Source organism: Aptenodytes patagonicus, chromosome 8 (genome assembly GCF_965638725.1).
Source record: "Aptenodytes patagonicus chromosome 8, bAptPat1.pri.cur, whole genome shotgun sequence".
NCBI lineage: Eukaryota > Metazoa > Chordata > Aves > Sphenisciformes > Spheniscidae > Aptenodytes > Aptenodytes patagonicus.
This window is the reverse complement of record NC_134956.1, coordinates 10144327-10164608: the sequence shown is the minus strand read 5'-3', so window position 1 is coordinate 10164608 and position 20282 is coordinate 10144327. Positions and strand designations below refer to the sequence as shown.

The following is a 20282-nucleotide window of genomic DNA, read 5'->3' as shown; positions in this document are numbered from 1 at the left end:
ATTTTAATTCCTTTTTATAAAGCTTCTGTAGAAAATACTGTCATCAGACAGAAATACCCATAATCCTTTTTAATGAAAATTTGAACTCTGAGGCTGAAGAAGTAAAGCTCTTAAAGCTATATAAATTATTGTCATCCTTATTTTTTTTAAAATATTGATTCTGAAGGCTCATGAGGCTGAAGAGGAGGCACGGATGAATCCAGAATTTGCAGACAGAATGAAACAGCTTGACAAAGAGGCATCGTATTACAGAGAAGAATGTGGCAAAGCTCAGGCTGAGGTTGACAGACTTCTAGAAATACTCAAGGAAGTAGAGAATGAGAAGAATGACAAAGATAAGAAAATTGCTGAGTTAGAAAGGTAATTCTTGTATTATTTGTCTTACATTGAGTGGCATTTTTATTTACTTGATCTTCATTTCAGAGCAGAGAAGTTCAGAGTGGAATATATTTTTTAACAGAATATTTGTTATGTCTTGTTAAATTGAATCAGAAATGAAAAAAAATTACTACCTGAGAACTGCATCTCCTTTGGAACAATGTAAGGTTTCCACTTTTTTAGTAGTCTCCACAAAAGGAACACATATAGGAAAAGCCATATGCAATTTACAGTGACAACAGCCCTCCCAGAAAACCTTGCTGGGGAACAATCCTGTCTTTCTAGTAACCGGAAAATCAAAACTGTCCCCACACACGTTTCTTCAGTGTGAACAGCATCGCTAGTTCTCAGAGGTCCTGAAAGACATTGGTAAGTATTTCTAAGCAGTGTCTTGAATATTTAATAACAGTTGTGACTATTTCTCAGTGTTTCCGGAGTCTTTGTCAGCATCAAATGAGTATTTTCTGATGTTGACCAGGCAGTGTTTGTCTTATTTCTGGGAAGGTTGTACAGTCTTTCCTTAGTGGAGGCAGGAGGGTTTTGGGATCCATTTGTCTCACACCCTTCGTAATGAAATGATTCTTGGAACCTTCTCCTACATGGTATGCTGCAATTTATTTGATTGATAAGCAATTTATGTGGATCTGATTTCTTTGTTCCCTTCCTGTACTTAGCCACTCTTAGATAAATGAAAGAAGGAATTTTATGGTTTTAAATATTTTATATAATTGTTTTCTAGTGATCAAGTCAGAAGAAAAGTGCTTCATGATTCCAAAAGAGAAGTTTAAGGGATCTCATTTTTGTGATCATTGCTATAGTTCCAGTCAAGACATAGCACTGCTCTGTCCCATTAGGGAGAATTACCATGAAAGAGGGGAAGATCTGCCAGAAATGTTGGTTACTTTAAGGGGAGGAAAACAGCCAGCTTGGAAAGGAAAATGTGTAGAGCATCTTTTACTGATGATGACTTATCAACCTTCACAGTTACCTGTTGCCAAAATTTATCTTTCTCTGCAGATACTTGCAAAGGTTTAATACTGATAATAATGAACGGTATATAGTTATCAATCAAAGTGTCATGAGAATGGAGACCTCAAATTCAAAGTGAAAAAAGATTTGTACTCGAAATAGAACTGAGTGTTTATATGAGGGCACCTTTAATTAGCAGTTACCTCTCTCACCACATCAGAAAGAGTTTAGAATACTCCAGTGTTTACATGGATTTCAATGTGTAAAGTAGATACCAGAGGAAGCTAGTAATGAAGCGTGGTCACTTTGTGCACCGTGACTGTGAGTTCTGCCTAAACTCTTCAAAATCCTAAAGCAGCATATTGGAAAAAGATAACATGATTAGTGAATTTGTGTGGTCAAGAAAGTGCTGCCTATTCCACCCATCAGTGCATGCACTGTAGGGGCAATTATAGACCTAGGCTTGTAATATAGTGACTCCAGGTGTGACCAAGCTGGTGGAAACTGACTGTACAGTTTTACAGAAACAGTAACTGGTATCTTCATTGGGCTTATTGTGTGACGCTAGATGCATAGTAGGCATGCTAAACTTTTGTTCAAGAGGATAATCTTAAGACATTTATTAAGTAGCAATCAGGTACATGTTGAATGGTTGAATATTAAAATGACAAGATTAAAAGATGAACATGATGAAGTAGTAAAGCTTGTGATCTAAAATTTTTAGTAAATGTTAATTTGATTTAAATATTTTGTATAAAAAAGAGCTAAAGAATTGATATAGATCAGTAGATTTATTTGAATGAAATTGAGGATTATTGATTACAAAACAAAGATTACAAAGAAGCAAGGAACCAAGGGATGCAGAGATATTATTACAGCCTTGTCAGCATACAACCTGTTCTTATTGTCTGAGAACTCTGTAGTGGGTTATGTAATGGACAGAATTTTCTATTTTTGTATGAGGTTTTTTTGAAAATTCGATGCACTTTTATCAGTGAAATTTTGGAACACCAATTTTAGTCTGTTGTTATTGATGAGGATGCTGATCCTGAAATAACTTTTCAGAAAATAATTTGGTACCACTGAGTAAGCACAGACTTTTTGAAGAGGATATACTGTACTTTGAATGTGATAAAGTAGTTAAGCTTTGCTATGAACCTTTAAGTGCTTCTGTAATGCTTACAGTAAGATATCTGTGGCATGACCAGCTAAGGACAGTAGTATTTTGCAATTTTTGGGAATCATCATGCTCTAAGACTTGTTCATGAATTCTATTAACTTTAATGCAGTTTCTCACTTGATTTAACTTATGTACAACTTTCAAGATTAATTCCAAATTCCTGTACACACAGTATATATGTTAATTATTGTAAACTAGGAGAAAAAGAAAGGATTTATGTAAAAATTATCTATTATTGATTTCATCAACAGAAGTTACTGCCTTTACTTGGTAGTGGAGTCTTAAAGCTACTTTCCACCATGCATAAGCACAGGCACACATTTGTTGATTAGTACAGTAAGGCTAGCAATCTGCCAGCAATATAAAGGTGTAGTAGATAAATATTTTTAGAGAGTGGGTATCTAACCCTTCTTACTAATCAGGCTCACCTTAGGTTTCTCTAAAATTTAATTTATTTTCTCTCCCTCTTCCTTATTTTCTAAAAATATTGGCCTAAAGATCTAAATCCGTATATAACTGTGCCACCTGTTGGTGTCCTTAGAGAGGGAACTTTGATGTTGAAATTCCCCTTTCTAGGGGTTTAGGTAGAGTGTAAATTGCTGTAACATTTTATGAAGTGCTACTACTTTTTCTGCTTGTAATGACTACTTGATTGGCTCATTATTGGAGGGAAGAGGTGGAGCCAGAGCTCAGTTTACCCACTTTATGGGAATAAAGCATTGTGAAAATGACTGCAACTTTAACAGAAGCATATTTGAAAATGTTCTTTCCTTCTTGTCCCGCTGTTTGGTAATGCATATAATGTGTTCTAGGTTGCTATTTTCTCTCCTTACTTTTTCTCCTTCTTTTTTTCTTGCTCAGAAACAGTATATCTTCAACATTTCCGCTAACTTCAGATGCAAGGGCATCTCTGGGGTTTTGTAGGAAAATGAATGCTCTTTTGAAATTTATTTGTTGGTTAATAGCTTGCTGGGATCCATGTTCACTGCTATGCCAACACCTTTACATTGCAAGATAATTGCAATAACATAAGTTCTCAAAATTTATAAACAGATTTCTGAGAGAGTTATAATCTGGAGTATTGCAAGCTATGGTATCTTCACAATATTTATTATATTGACATATAAATTCATCAGCGTAATGAGGTGTACTTGTATAAATCAGTTTGAAAAGTAAAAATGTTTGAATAAAGTTATTTACAAACTCAAACAAGAATTAAAACAAGATGATGAATACTAATGTTCTACTATATGTCAGAAAGTTTTGTCACAGAAAGTGTCAAACACTTAAGGGTAGAAATATCTGCTTCAAGATATGGGCAATTAAATTTATAAGTGTATGCTATTTGGCAGATGATCATTATTAATAATCCTGAAGAAGATTTCATATGAATGGTAATTCTTTTGGTTGTAACGTGATTTTCTTGCCTCAGAAACTATCACACTTCTGAGTTGCATCACTTAAGATTCATGATTTATGCTATTCCTCATATATAAAAACATGTTGGTCTGTTTCTTAAATTACTCCATATATATAAATTTTGTATTTTATAACCTCTTATTACTACATAGGAGAACCAATTCCTCCTCCTATACTAAAGCTGTTTGATAACTTTTATTACATCTTTCATGATTTATCTCTTTATAATGAGAACAGGTTAAAATTAAATGCAATATATTCCAGCATAATATATTTTCAGTAAACTTAGCTTGATGTTTTTCTTTGGTTTTCTTGATGAAGGAAATGCGGTGTGTGGTTGGTTGGTTGGTTTGTTTGTTTTTGATAAAGTAAACGAAACTGGGTAAGATAGTGATCAGCTTAAATTTTAATGCGAAGAGCCTAGCCAAGGAGAGGTAACTGCAGCTGAAACGGAACTGTCAGGATGGAAGGAGTATATTGTTTAATGCTTTTATTAATGGTATTAGAATGAAAAGTATATTTGTGAAGTATGCTACGGAGTTTGAATCATGAAATTAAGTGAAATACAATAGTACAAAATGCACGATTGTGAAGTTAGGACCAGTAAGACTGCCTGCTGTAAGCTAAGGATAATCCTTGATACAGTTTAGGAAGAGAAAGATTGGGTGAATTTGCTTATGGCAGTGTCGTTATGAGCCATCTAAATAATGAAGCAGACATCTAAATAATGAGGTGTGAATCCTGATATGTCAGAATAAATGTCTGCAGTAAGGATAGGAAGGTATTAATGTCATCAGGCGCTAGCAAGACTCCATGTGGAACATTGCTGTATACTTCTCATGAGTCATATTTGAGAAGATTGAATTAAAACTGGAAACAGGTGCAGAGAGGGCTGGTAGGATAATTAAAGGAATGGAGTGCTCATGTCACAGGAGTCTAAACAACAGTGGTTTGTTTCTCTGGCAAAACAAAGGCTCAGTAGGGATGCTTGTTCTCTATAAATACGTGAAGGGGTAAGCACTGCGGTGAAAGAAGTGATTTCAGTAAAAGAGTGTTGGCACATAATACAATGGATATAAATTATCCATTAATAAATTTAGACTGAAAAGAGAAAGAAAGTGATGAGAACATAGTGTAGATTGCAAAATCTTGGATCTGCGTAGATTGCAAAATCTTAGATCTGTTTTTCTCCAGTGGTATGTTAGATGGTCAGTCATTTGCTTGATTGAGTGTAGCTTCTCAGCAAAGCTTACAACCATATGAAAGTTCATTTAAAAATACTATACTACCTATGAGACAAAACCAGTTTGTTTTTAAACAAGAAGTTTGTTTTTTTGTTATCCACTTCTCATATGCAGTGGTAAGTTTTGGGTAATAACACTATAGATGCACATTTAAGCTCTTGGGGTGTTCAGACTACAATTCATTCATTCTGAATTGGTTTGGATTTGAATTCTGAATGAAAATAAGTCTGCAAAGCACTGACAATTCATTGCATAAATGACAAAACATCAGCATATGGAATAATTGTGTTCAAAAAAAGTATTTTTGTGGGTTTAAAAAAATTTCCTTTGCATAAGTGAATGAAAAACAGTGCACCAGTGCCAGCTTTAAGGATTAGTCTAGCTGGGTGTCAGGCAGGGATTTTTTTGTCTTACTTAATTGAAAGGGCATGTTAGGTATTTTTTAACAAATAAGTTTTCAAGCATCGGAGTATTTTCAATGATGAAGTATAACCTTATTCTTCAGACTGAAGAAAAAAAATTGCTGTCAGCATTAGAAGGGGCTGTATTTCTTGGGGGGAGGGGGCAAAACCCTGTCTTTGATTATTAGGTATGGTGCTTTGTGACCTTCTAAATGATATCTTTGAACAAGCTGCCAAATTGTTTAGCTGTTTTGGCTTTCATGGGAAGACTTGATGAATGTGGGTCACCAAACCTATGTTGGTTCAAAAAAAGATTTTGTGGTAAATGATGAGACATTTGTGTGGCAGCAAACACTACCAATATCCACCTAATTTATTTGTTCCATTCAGTGTGTGTATGCATTTGGGTGGTTATAAATATGGATGGTGTTCCACAGTCCACAAATGACAAGATGCCATTTTACTTTAAAATTTCTGTTTTATTCAGTGCACAGCAAGGATATACTGCTAAAGAAATTTTATTTTACTTCTTGCTTTCCCTTTCCGTTTCTTTTTTTGAATAAAATCTGCTGATAGAACATCTGCTTGTTATATTTTTAAAGAACTAATGTGTTCCTCCCTTTATTCTCTTTTGCTGTCTTCCTCCCTATCTGTTTTTCTCCAAACTGCTGCTTTCATCCCTACTCCAACCAGCTTGACTTCCAGGTCAGTATTTTCTGCTCTCCTACTTAATTTCTCCTTCTGCAATGAAGGTTTTCATTGATGCTTCATTTATTTGGCCATTTTGAGTCCATATTAATAACTTCTGTTTGTCTTTTTTTGGTTTTTGTTTTTATTCTGCTTGTCCCTATTGTGAAGTTTTTGGTCATTCCATTTCTAGATCAGAAACTTTACAGTAAACGAATGCTTTTGTCAAAAGTCTGTAAGAAAAAAATGTTTATTAACAACATATTCAATTCATATGTTGTTTTGTGTGAAGAGTTTTTTCTTCTTTCAGTTTTACTTTTATTATCTTTGTTTAGGGAGTTCAACATTAGGAGTAACCTTTTGGTAGACAACCCAGCCCAGTAGGTAATGGATTGAACAATAACAATTGTATACAGAGAGATTTATACCTAAGATCAGAGACTTATTCTTAATACTTTACCATCACCTCTTTTACTGTTATTGCAAACATACTAGCATGAGTTGGAGTGGTTCAGCTTCTGTTTCAGAAACTTTTAGCTGTTTGTGCTGGCCGGATTCTGGACCGGCACATAACTGCAAGGGAGCTGTATGTATGTGTGTGTTTTATATGCTGTGTTTGTATATAGCATCATCTAGTCAGATTCATGTTTTTCTTTCTTCCAGATTTTAGATTAGTTTAGCTAGCGTTTGTGCACTGTTTTTGAGTAATCTTACCATCTTATCAAGTATTATTACATGTCGTGGTGCTTGTTGAAAGTAAAAATTGATCTAGTCAACATTTTTTTCTCTTAGTAGGCCTTGATGTTAATTTTTCTTTCTCATGCTTGTGAATGGCTGTAAAGTGAAAGTTAGCAGTCTTAAAACATCTATTTGTTATTTTAGAAACTAATAACTTTATATGGTTTGGACTACAGGTTCATCTGCTTCTTCCTTTCCCCATTCATTTCAGAGTGTGGCTTTTTTTTTTTCTTTTTTTTTCTGTGACAGATATTTAAGACAGTTCTATACTCTTAAGCTCATCTCTTCTTTTTCAGTTTCTGAAACTGATGAATGAAACTTGCACAAAGTTTTGTTTCCTATACTGAAGGAGCTTTGCTTTAGGCAGAAACAGACCTGGTTTTCAATCGTTATCAAGGTAGATAGTGTTTACTTCTTCATAGATCAATCGGACTGGAGTATAAAGGAGGGTGTATACTGTAAAGACTTTCCAGGTGGATTTCAGCTACCAAAGTTTTGCATTTGCAGATATGGTTCCAGGCATCAGGTTGCCATGCAGCACATTTGACTAGAATCATGGCAAATGTCCAATCTGCCTTTATAATGTGTTCAGATCTGAAGTTTTCAGAATTTTTATGTCAATGTATACTTTTTGCACACCATTGTTCTCTATTCATATAGAAGCAGAGCTTGCCAGTTTGGGAGAGTTTTGGTATCTTAGTCTCAAAACCAAGCAGAGTTCGTATTTCACGGTTGAGATGTGTCAGAGAAGTTTCTGACGTGGATGCCTTCAAACTGTATGGCAAAAGATGGCTCATTATGAAAAGATTGACAAGAGGTTTTTTTTTTCCTGATGTGCTTTAATGCACATCACAATTGCAAGTTACTTTCCAGCTGGAAAAGTTTGTTTTTGTAAATTTGAGGCTTATTGATTGCAGTAATGAATCAGATGAACACTGTCTTTTTATTGTCTATCTACTACAAGCACTATCTACTACAAGAATGGGTAGTTATTACACCTGAATAATAAAAATACTTAAACAATTTATTTTCAGAATCTTCCTTCCTTCCTTCCTTCCAGAAATTAATTAAATGCATTTACTCTGGAGTTGGCTATGATGAAATTATTGTCTGAATGTGACCACTGGCATTTCTATCAATATACTCAACATTGATTGAAAATCTCTCTAGCCAGAGAGAGCTTAATGAAAGGTATTATGCTATGTGGTTGTCATTATGGTTGATTTCACTGGAATTCAGTGATTGGTATGCAGAAACATTTGTTCAGCAGTTGGAGGTGCAATTTCTGTTATGTTTTATTGACCTAAAAAACCAGCTGACCTTGCTGAAGCAAACTGTCCTCATAACCCTGCCAACTTTCATCCCTAGAGTCCTAGATAAGTTGTAGCGTATGATTAGAGTTTATTGTGAGATTTCAGTGAAGTGTTAAGTTTTCGCAGCTTGAATCATCATTAAGGTCAAAACTTGATTTAAGAAACAGATCTATTAATTTATTTAATTTCTGCTAATCAATATGTCCTTAGCTGTCATTTTATTCATCGGTATTTATACGGGGTTAGAATGATTAGAAAAATGCTGCATCTGTTTTAAAGCATGACGGGCTATTGATACTGATGGCAAACAAGAAAATCGAATACATTGGCATTACCCCCCCATGTGCATCTACCTATACAATAAAAAAATGTTCTGAGCACAAGAATCAGTACAGTAACTTTTTTTTTTCATTTAGGTTACAGCAGGTTATATACTCCCCAAACTTTTCTGCCTGCAGATAAAGAGGAGATGGATATTTTTTCCATGTATAATATACTGACCAGTGCTAGAAATTTTCCCACCAGCCTCTGATGTTGGCCTTCCTAATTGTTTCCGTGGGAGGCTAGAACTCAATGAGATGTGTAAGGCAAGGTTTAACGGAGTTTTAAATTTAACTTACGAGCCTTCCACAGTTTTGTCAAATGTCAGTTTGATGGTTCCAAGGGCAGAGTGATATGTTGTTCAAAGATAATTTCCCTGGAGAAATTGAGATAGTGTACTAATGAAAACTGAGAGAATCTGTGATATACATTACTCTTCTGAGAGACTGGTTATTCTGAGTGAGAAACATAGTTGTCACATTGGATAACAGGCAGATTGTTGTCATGTCTTTCTGTTTTAGTCTGTTTGCTACATATACAGAATCAACATTTTAACATTGTGAAGATTTTAACATTGTGAAGATTTTAACATTTAAACATTTTGAAAGAGATGAAGATTTGAGAAGAGATTATTTCAATTTATCTGATTACATGTGTGGTTTTGAATTAGTGTACGATTACATTTCGTTTTATTTGAACTGTTAAAGTAGAAAGTTTATTTCCTTGGAATTCTGCTTTCTTTGAAAAAAAAAAAAGTAAAATAATAATATATTACCAAATAAGCAGAAATCATGGTGATAAACATTAAAAAGATACAAACGGGTCCCTGAGACAGGATAATGCATTGTTGTTCATTTTTATCCCACTCACTTCTGAATCTGTCTGCTCAGTTCTATACTTTGCCCTTTCAGTTTGCTTAAAGGCATGCAGAGGTTAAAATAATAATTTCTGAGACAACTAGAAATGGGTTATTTAAATAAGGAAGGATATTTTGTAATTTCTCAGTGATGTGGGGGTTTTTGGTTTTGATTTGGAGTGTAAATACTCTGTGGAAGTAAATGGATATGCAGCATAAACTGGATATGTGGAGAAAAGAACTCTACATCTCTGAAGGAAAACTATCCACTTTGGACTGGGTTGGACTTGACACCACAATTCTGTGTTGGGGAAGAGAGAACATAAGGAGCCATTTCATGGTTACTAATTTCAAGACAGAGCAATATTTCTTATGCTTCTTTAGACCTGCTGCTTCCACTAGTTTTCCCCAGGGGGAAGACCACAGAGCATATTTCTTTACCTCTTGAATATGTGAATAAAGTAGCCATACAGCACTCCCCTGGGGAGCTTGGTGACTGCCTGGGTCAGGATTCCCTGTGTACAGTGTGTGTGTGTGTGTGTGTGAAGAATCATTGTGAGATAGCACAGCTTACCCTCAAAAAGCTGTGACTGAAAAGAGACAGGGGAACTAAATTTAGGAATTGGGCTGTTGGTGGAACCACTTCTTCCACTCGCATTGTTTGCTTCCATAATGCAGGAGCAATATGCCTGGACAACGTGATTGTGACTGGATTGAAATGCTCTGATCTGAATTTATAATAAGGGGAAGTTAGTATATCAAAACAAGAAATCATACAAAGTGTACCTGAGTTATTTGGAGGTCTGAAGAGGTTACTGCAAAAGCATGGAAAGTTTGATTTATGTACTGAATGATAATGGCTGGACTGATCCTGAGAACTGCTAGGTTGAGCCAGGAGTTGCAGTTGAAAGATTTGATTCAGAAGGAAATTGCAATGAAACATGAAGTGCAGCAGAGGAGGGTTGATCCTGATTGCTGCCAGACTGAGCTGGACATGCTGTGGAGCAGTTGGATGCAGAGAATAACTGGACAGAGTCAGGAGCTGGTGGGGGTTTTTTGTTTGGTTTTTTTGTTTGGTTGGTTGTTTGGGTTTTTTTTAAGGAGGAAAAAAAAAAAAAGCAGCTTACCTGGACAACAGCTGGAAAGGACCTGATGAAGCAGCAGCAGGACTGCACCTCCTTGGTTGCAAGTATCAGGCAACAAACTATTTCCAGTTACTGGTTACAGTTATTGCTAATGGTATCAATTAATAAAGTAGCTGAGCAAGCAATTGCCATATTAAATCAGATCAAATATCCTTCTCATCTAGTGTCCTGTCATCAGCAATGTTATTTTTTTTTAAAAGAACATCAGAAGAAAATGCAGAAGAATCCTTGGTGTACAAGAGAGATGCGTGACAGATGAGTCTTCTGGTATGGATTTCACACATGTTCGTATAAAGTGTCATCCAGTAAGAATGTGCTGAGAGAGACAGTAGTGCAATGCACTGTATTGGAGTTTCGGTGGCTGCAGTGCAGATATGTGTTGAAACGAAGTGATAGGAACCATAGTTTGGAACAGGATTTTAGTAGGTCTTTTTCATTCATGCATTATCCTTATGGATATTTCTAGCATCTTTCTAGGGCTTTGGAGGGAACTGTGTCAGACTAAACACTTCTTAAACAGAGGTTTTGGAAAACTTCCCAGACTGTGTGTTAGGTAAACCCTTCCTCCCACGTTTTTGTCTTTGAGGTGAGAAATGTTTCAGTGACTTCTGTGACACTTGCTTTATTTCTGCCAGGCAGAGTTGTTGGTTCTCTCAAGGCAGCAATATCTTTTTGTGGTGAATTTGGAGGCAAAATAGTTGTCACACTGAAGCACTGTCATAATCTGAGTATTAAGAAATCTTAAACCATGCTTCAAACATTTGAAATAATGAGATTTAAAGGTGGGGAAAAAGAAGAAGAAAAAAAGGATTATTTAAATTTGTGGCTTTTTTTTTTAACCCAATAATAGAATTGCCTTGTGTTTTTTGAAACCTATAGATCTGTGTGGGCTGCAAGCTTGCTCCTTTGAGTGAAACTGAAATAGCTATGTAATCCATTGGTAACAGGACCTGGGAATGTAATGAAAACATTGAATATACTGAAATTCATTTATCTTAGCTGGTAACTCTGGGCATTACAGCATTTTTGCATTCAACTGGAGAATTAGGGATGTGGGAATCAAATTCTTTGGAGATTTTAAAAATATTGTTTGGTTTGGATATTTTTTTTTTGTCCATTGTTTGCGCTTGTCATTTTGATTCCAGTCCTTTTTATCAACATAGAGAGAACACAGAGGGTGCTCCTCAGTTCTCCTGGTGACTAGATAGAGTATGAACTGTGACATGGAGTTTGCCATAGTCTCAGCTTCAGGTAAATGGCAGAAAGAAGACCAAGCATTCTTCAGTAAGAGATGACAATATTAACTTCTTGTGGTAATATTCTCTGAGGTGTATAGCAGAATACTGGCCTTTATTACCAAAAGATAAAGTCAGTGTGGCCAAAGTTAACTGGAGAGTATTACCGTCTTCCAAATTCTCTTGTCCAAATGGCAACAAATTTTACTCAGTTGTCACAAGCTTATTTCATAAGAGAAGGTCTTAATGTCCCCTGTTAGCCTTCCTGGCAGCAGGGGCAGTCCAGTCCCAGGGTGACAACATTTTCCTGTCTCTCCAGGAGGCATCCACTCAAACTTTCCTGCTCATCCCGTATTATAATAGACATGCTAAGGAAGCTGAGCTACTCCAATTTATGTCACTATAGAATGTATATTTTTTTCAGTTATAAGATCAGATAGCACTACTGTAAAAATGAAATTGTGTCACAGGGTCAGCCGTAGGGTGGTAGGTTATGTTGTTACACAGTTTAGGAGTTTAAACAATTATAAAGGCAGGTAATTAAGGCAGTTGAAGTCTTGCCCCTGCTCCTTTTCAGTGGGAAGTAGAGAGGGGAAAATCTAGCTCTTCTATAGAGAAAAGGAAAAGAGTGGGAATAAGATCTGCTAGATTTTCTGCTTTGGAATAGTGAGGGCAAGAAAGGCAAAGGTGAGACAGGATTTTTTTTCTATAGGATGGTAATAGGTTAGTCAGACATGCAAAGAAAGGAATCCCGTGGGATTTGGGGATGAAGTATTCTTCCAAAATGTGGATAGATATGATAACAGACATGGAAAAAAAATCTGTTTTTTTTCTTTTGAGTCTGTCTAAACAAAAATCGAGGAATGATTCCCCCCCCAGGAAGTCTTAATACAAAACACTTTACTCCTATGTGCCTCTCTAGTGGTCTGTATTAATTGCTGAGTTTTTTATGTTGGTCTGTCAAATTTTAACATTAAAAGCAGAAAGACTCCCAAATTCAAAAGCAGAAGAAGAAATGTTATTTTTTGAAATGGTGTAATAGCTTTGAAATAGAGAATGGAGCTGATTTACGCCAATGTTATACTTTAGTTCCAGATGAATCAGTATGAGCCATGTCCTCCTTAAGGCAATTATCTGGCCACTTATATTCTCAGAATTCGGGTGCATTGTATAGTGTTATCAAATGGAATAAAGAGGCCGTGCAGAGAAAATATTACAAGTTTTGGCACCATTTTTAACAAAGTAACAGATATTCATAGCAGCTTAGTCATCAGACTGTCGGAATAACCAAAGAGACAAACCCCAAATGAAATAATTACTCTGGAGGGGGTAACATATTAGAAGTGATAAATTGCTTAATTATAGTTTTGGGACTTTCTTAGGCTCCATTCTACATATGTTGCTTGTTTTGTGGGTGAAGTATATTGTATCAGTGGTGAATATGCACTTGGTCTGGGATCGGTTTTGGTAGGGCATCGCTGAAACAGTTCACAATGATGCATTTAGCCCTGCAACATATATATACACACACACACACACACACACACACACTTTTCTGTGTTTTGAAGAGGGAGAACCAGACAGCTGCTTTGTACCTTTGTTTTTCCCTTTTTGCTTTTTGGTATGCAGTTGTGACATACCTTACTTCAATGAGGAATATTCTTCTTTGCAGCTTTGGACATACTAATTCTCTCCCCACTCTTAACAAATAATAGTAGCATTCAGTGTTGCTATAACATGACATGTTTGCTAGTCAGTGGATCTCGCAGAAGAAAATCATTGTGTACAATGGTGAGCTGGCTTTGCAGTTTTGCAGTCAATAGATTTTATTTTACAAGGAAAAAGGCAAAATGCTTGTGAAATAAAATGTTGTTATTATTTTATATGTTAATGAATTTTAATCTGTTTTCTCCATGTGGTTGTGATCATTACTCTCTGCCATTTTATATCAGGGCATAAAGCTAGATGAATGATTTGGCCTGGAATGTAGAAGCAGTCTAGCTTCTGAGCATCATCTACATAATTAAAAAAAGGATCAGTCCCAATATAATTTTTTGCCATCAAGGGAGAAAGAATAAAAGTTATTTTGAAGTTCAGCTCTGTTGGACATGCTGGCTGTGTCAAACTAATTAACTTCTTAATGGTTGGGATGATTGCTTTTGTTTTTTCATTTAAAGTATTCTTTAATTTTTTATCATTATGACAATTGTATTAGTTAACAAAAAGAAAATAAGAAAGGTTAAGAATAAGGAAAACCCCCAAATTTTAAAAGACATTTTGGATACTAATAATGCTTTAGGTTATAGAATCTGGATTAAAAAAAAAAACAATCTGAAAGTTTTTGTAAATGCAAATGACAGCACAGGAAGACACTACTTAGTTTTTTATTAGCATATCATAAATCTTAAGGTGACTAGAGTGTAACTTATTAAATAAATTTAGGAGTCAAGCATGAGGGCTTTCTTTGAGAAAAATGATGGTTATTTGAGGTATGTTATGTTTTCTTTGTCATATCAAAATTTTAGCCTCTCATGGATATAGGTTTTCTTATCATGATAATACCTGTTTTCCCCAGACAAATCCGTCTATGCATTGTAAGTGAATAAACAGTGTCCTTGCATATTTGTGTCAGGAATGTGTCTGTCAGTAACCCTCTTAATGTCTCTTGGGATGTTTACAGTTTGCTAGGGTCTAACCCAGCTTTGTTTTTCAGGTTTATAGATTGGTAGTAGCAAATACATTTGTATTCCAGGAAAATGCCAGAAACAATACTTAACTTTGCTCATATCTTAATGGAAATTCTATCTTATGGATTTCAGTGGAGTTGGATCTGAATTTTAAAGAATTACCCCTATGCTGTTGTTTTAGTCTTGACTCAGTAAATCAAATGGGAACCCATGAGTACTGTCATTTTTAAGACAGTGAGAACCGAACTGTTGGAAATATTTCTACTGAGTCTTACTGAAGTAATGTACTTCAGAATGGACATTCACATGAACAGGATTTACAGGACCAGGTCTTCTGCCTGACTAGCTACTGAGATCCAGAGTGCCCAGTAAAAAGTTAAGATTCATTTGATTGCTCACATATGTGAACTGTTTGTAAAGGTGTGGACTATTTACAAAGGAGAAAGAGGTGATCTGCTAAAAAAAAATATTTTTTTTTCAAGTAATGATGTTGGTAATATTCTACCCAGTGCATGCCTAGAACAATAGTTGAAGATGTTTGATTATTTAAAATATGTGTACTGGATTAAATTTTAAAATGTATTTTTGAGGCTTTATTATTTTATAGAAATTACTTGTTTTGACTAAATTGTTGTATTTCATAAAATATTTTTATTTTCCTGAAAACATTCTTTGGTAAGTTTATTGCACTCTATTTTTTTTTTATTTGTTGAGGAGTACAGGTTCCTAGCGTACTGGAGAATTTTTTGATTGACTTTCAGACAGGTGGTCCCATTGTAATGCTGTTTAATGTGATGAAAATTATTACAGAGACATAGTCCTTTAGAAAATGTTACAGATTTTGCTCTTGGGAGTGTTGTGCATGTCTGCATTTTTTTGATGCTTTGAGGGGAAAAAAAATCTTTATGAAATAGAGTAAAGGCTACACTAAGCATGTAACACTTATTTTTGGCTGACATTACCAACTTTTTGGCCAAGGTGCCCAGGTGGCTAATTAAAGCTAGGAATTTAATGAAATAGTGTGATTTTCTATAGCTATCAGAGATGAAAACATTGGAGTTTAGACAACAGTTACACACTACTGTAAAATGAAATCTGAAAGATACATATATGCAGAAACTAAATGTGAATATTTGTCTTAAAAAGTTGAACTGAAGGAATTAAATGTGCTGTAGTTAGAACCACAAGATCAATTTGTATGCTATTCCAGAAGAACAAGAAAAAACCACAAACGAACATGGTTAAACACAGTCATTACAATTAGTGATATTCATACTAGCAAGAACTACGTGCTACTACTGTTTTGATATTTGTCTTTCTGCTGATCTAGGGTCTGGGTCTCCATAACACTGATGTCTATTTCTTACAAAGACATTTCAATTAAGAAACTAAATAGAAAGAACGGCTAGTGTAATTGATATAAGGGCATCTTGCTGTTTGCACAGCAAGATTAAGGGCCTCTAGGTTCTTTGGTCTGGACTTCATAGGAGACAAAGCTATAGGGCTGTATAAGAATTTTTTGTCTTTTCCCTTCACCTGTCTTGTTTGGATCTATGATATTCTAAGTGTACCTAAATATTTAGTAGTCACAGTTTAGATGGTTCTTCAGCAGTATCAGAAATCTGAGCTGCTACAGTCTATTGATTCCTGTGTTGGTGGTCCAAGGCCATTTTTCTGAAAAAGTTGTTGGATGCTGAGGAAAACAGATGTAGGCATTGCTGTGATTTAGATAATTGATTTTAAGTCTAGTGCCCAGTTGAGGTGGAAATTAATGGCTTTGGAGCATTCTGTGTGTTGAGAAAGATTATTGAAAATTATCCCAGATTAGGAAGATTTAGGAAGAGGAATGGGGAATTATGACTGGCTGATTTTTACTGGAGTAGCATAGTTGCAGTCTAGTGTGTATTTACAGTTCACAGCAGTGGCTTGATCTAGGTTTAAAAAATTCATAAATTCAAAGGTTAATGTACAGTAAGGTAGTTTCTAGAGAATTATGTTACTTTATATAATCTTTTTCTCTTCATTAGGAATGAAAGACTGTCTAATGTACTAGAAGAATCAAATTTTATTTATAATTTTTTTTTATATCTAATATTCTTCATCTCTTCTTTATTAACTTCCGATATCATTGTCATCTAGTATTTATGTGGCATGGGTGTTTGCTGGATACTGCTTCTCTATATTGAATGATCAAATGAGTTGGAAGATGCCCATGAAGTCCTTCAGTTTCTAACTATGGAATAGAACCTTCCCTTCCCTTCCCTTCCCTTCCCTTCCCTTCCCTTCCCTTCCCTTCCCTTCCCTTCCCTTCCCTTCCTTCCCTTCCCTTCCCTTCCCTTCCCTTCCCTTCCCTTCCCTTCCCTTCCCTTCCCTTCCCTTCCCTTCCCTTCCCTTCCCTTCCCTTCCCTTCCCTTCCCTTCCCTTCCCTTCCTTCCCTTCCCTTCCCTTCCCTTCCCTTCCCTTCCCTTCCCTTCCCTTCCCTTCCCTTCCCTTCCCTTCCCTTCCCTTCCCTTCCCTTCCCTTCCCTTCCCTTCCCTTCCCTTCCCTTCCCTTCCCTTCCCTTCCCTTCCCTTCCCTTCCCTTCCCTTCCCTTCCCTTCCCTTCCCTTCCCTTCCCTTCCCTTCCCTTCCCTTCCCTTCCCTTCCCTTCCCTTCCCTTCCCTTCCCTTCCCTTCCCTTCCCTTCCCTTCCCTTCCCTTCCCTTCCCTTCCCTTCCCTTCCCTTCCCTTCCCTTCCCTTCCCTTCCCTTCCCTCCCCTCCCCTCCCCTCCCCTCCCCTCCCCTCCCCTCCCCTCCCCTCCCCTCCCCTCCCCTCCCCTCCCCTCCCCTCCCCTCCCCTCCCCTCCCCTCCCCTCCCCTCCCCTCCCCTCCCCTCCCCTCCCCTCCCCTCCCCTCCCCTCCCCTCCCCTCCCCTCCCCCTTCCCCTTCCCCTTCCCCTTCCCCTTCCCCTTCCCCTTCCCCTTCCCTCCCCTCCCCTCCCCTCCCCTCCCCTCCCCTCCCCTCCCCTCCCCTCCCCTCCCCTCCCCTCCCCTCCCCTCCCCTCCCCTCCCCTCCCCTCCCCTCCCCTCCCCTCCCCTCCCCTCCCCTCCCCTCCCCTCCCCTCCCCTCCCCTCCCCTCCCCTCCCCTCCCCTCCCCTCCCCTCCCCTCCCCTCCCCTCCCCTTCCCCTCCCCTCCCCTCCCCTCCCCTCCCCTCCCCTCCCCTCCCCTCCCCTCCCCTCCCCTCCCCTCCCCTCCCCTCCCCTCCCCTCCCCTCCCCTCCCCTCCCCTCCCCTTTGAAGACAGCTCAGCTCCACTTTGAATTCTTTTTTTTGTCCATAGATGAAGCTGCTAGATGTTTTATGACAATTGCTGACTGGCTATAACCATAGGAACACAATCAGAAATTTAAATGTTATCTGAAAAAGTATCATTACCCAGCCATTTTAATGTTTGGCCAAGATTGAGCATCTTTGTAAAGTTAGTCATCTACACTGCTTTTTAGACTGCTTTTTTCCTTCTTAAGCGTTATTAGCTCAGAACATGATTTCTTTAAGCCAAATGTGCTGTTGGCACCACTTCAGTGTGCTCTGGGCTTGGGTGCTTTAGAACTAGTTTGAAGACAGGTTTTCCAGTTATACAAAGTTTGTAAAATTACAAACAGCATAGTATACTATAATAACTAGTTTGAGATGACTGTAATGCCTATTTCAGTGGTTAAAGAATTCAGCTCACTATAAGATAATAGATACCCAGCTTCGAAACGAACTATAACAACGTGGAAAATCAGAAAGCTGTGGATTGCATCTTACTGCTTTGGGGCAGTTACACTATCAAACAAAGAATACTTTCGCATATATTTTAGTACCAGAATATGATTAACGTGTGATGGTAAGATCACTTCTATTGCCCAGACCCCTGCAGCATACATTTCAGATTTTTAGGACATATATCTTAAACAGTAATGTTTTGTTTATTTTATTCTGTCTAATGAATTTTGTGGTCTTATAGCTTTAAATTGAAACTGTAGCAGAACACATGAAACTAATTCCTCATGATAAAGAATAATGTAGACTCAACTATGCATATCAGCATAACTACTAGTAAGCTATGTGGATATTTTATATCCTATATGGTAATCGCATATGATATTTTGTGCTGATTGTATACTGTTCCCAAATATTTTTCTATTTCTCATGCATAATTTTTACTTATCCTAATCTTCTATTTTATTCAAAAGCATTTTCGAAACAGAGCCATGTGAAAAAATACCAGAGCAAGCATACTCAAAAAAGATACTGGATCAAGGATTATATTTGATATATTTGCTGTTAGGAAAAAAAAAAAAAAAATTGGTGGGGAATGTGTTCTTGTATTTATTTCCTCTGTTGAACTCCTCCTGTACCTTTAATGCAGGCCTAAAAGAAAACTACTCAGCTAGGCTTTTTAAGTGTAGCATTTTCTTTTCATTTCCATAGGCATGTAGTCATTTGTGGAAGAAAGAGAGGCTACGACACAGCTTTCTTTTATTTCCTTCTCTTCAAGATTTTGCATATCACAGGTACTTTTCAGTGTGGCATTAGACAGAAACTGAAATGGGAAGTTGTGAGAGGGAATGGTGATGAAAGAAGCAGTTAGCATTGGCATAAAATTGAACTTCTTACAGAGGTTAAATATAAATCAATTTATCATTTACTCAGCATTAGATTGGAAACCATTTTATATTTTAACAGCACAAAGTCATATTACACCACCAAAATTTCTGCCAAATACCACTTTTATATATGAAGTTCTGAAAGTAATTTTTTCTAATATTCATTTTGGTTTTATGCTGATTAGGTCTACGCTTACAATTATGCGGCATGGACCCATGAAAGAGAACTGATTTTCACCTGGAGTTGCACAGAGCATCTAATGTATATTTGAATACTTGATTTAGAAAGACAAAGGGCATTACTCTAAAATTCTTGAGAACTTTAGTGAAAAATAGACAACTCAATAGCTAAACTCATTATATTCTTTAAGACCTAGAAACAAGTTTAAACTGGAACGTGCAATTTCTGGTTGTTTTTTTTATTAATCTGTCAGTGTAACTTTGACAGAACTATCCCTGCTCTTTTTAGCACTGTCATGTTGCTTGGTTCTTATTGGTTAGCTGTCGCAGAGTGTTGTTTTTCAGAAAATTAACCTTTCTTAAAACTCTATAATAAGATACTGCTGATTTATGCTATACTCCCAGGCCCATTGAGGTAGGTCTCATGTGGGCAGGTTTCTTCTGACCATCGTGTAGTGTATTTTTTTTTTTTTTTTTGTTCTCAGGTGAACTTAATTTGGGGATTTAAACATGATGCCAGAAATCTACCAAGAGACAGCTGTAGTGCTGTACTGGTGGTCTCTTTGAGCTGGGAAAAAGGTGTTGTTTCTTAGGAGTCTTGTCATTTTGTTAAAGGTATGTCTAAAGGAGAGAGAGCCTTAGGTGTATAGTTTATTAGAACTATATCTGGGAACTATAAAAAATATTTGAGAATATTTAAGGAAGATACAGGCTAAGGTCTCAAAGTCTCTAGCACTGCAAAATGCTAAGTCCTGACTAGACTTGGTTCAACCTGGAGAAGCTCAGCTGTTCATCTTCCAGTCAGTGTTTTGTGTAATATAAAAATGATTGTACTAAAAAGAAATAAATTTAAAAAGGATGGCTTTTGATTTTTTTTTTTCCTGAAACTGGTCTATTTTC

The 20282-nt window shown here is 36.8% G+C and overlaps 1 protein-coding gene across 6 annotated transcripts in view; it reads left to right on the top strand.

The window, feature by feature from the left end:
- The window catches only part of ERC2 (ELKS/RAB6-interacting/CAST family member 2), a 547432-nt gene that overhangs the window by 242236 nt on the left and 284914 nt on the right, over positions 1–20282 (top strand). For 3 of the 6 annotated variants that reach the window (XM_076346281.1, XM_076346285.1, XM_076346284.1), the window contains 2 exons: positions 167–360; positions 6285–6296. In XM_076346281.1, the coding sequence (XP_076202396.1) occupies positions 167–360; positions 6285–6296 (206 nt within the window). The remainder of the gene's footprint in view (positions 1–166; positions 361–6284; positions 6297–20282) is intronic. The other 3 variants (XM_076346286.1, XM_076346283.1, XM_076346282.1) reach the window with 1 other exon arrangement.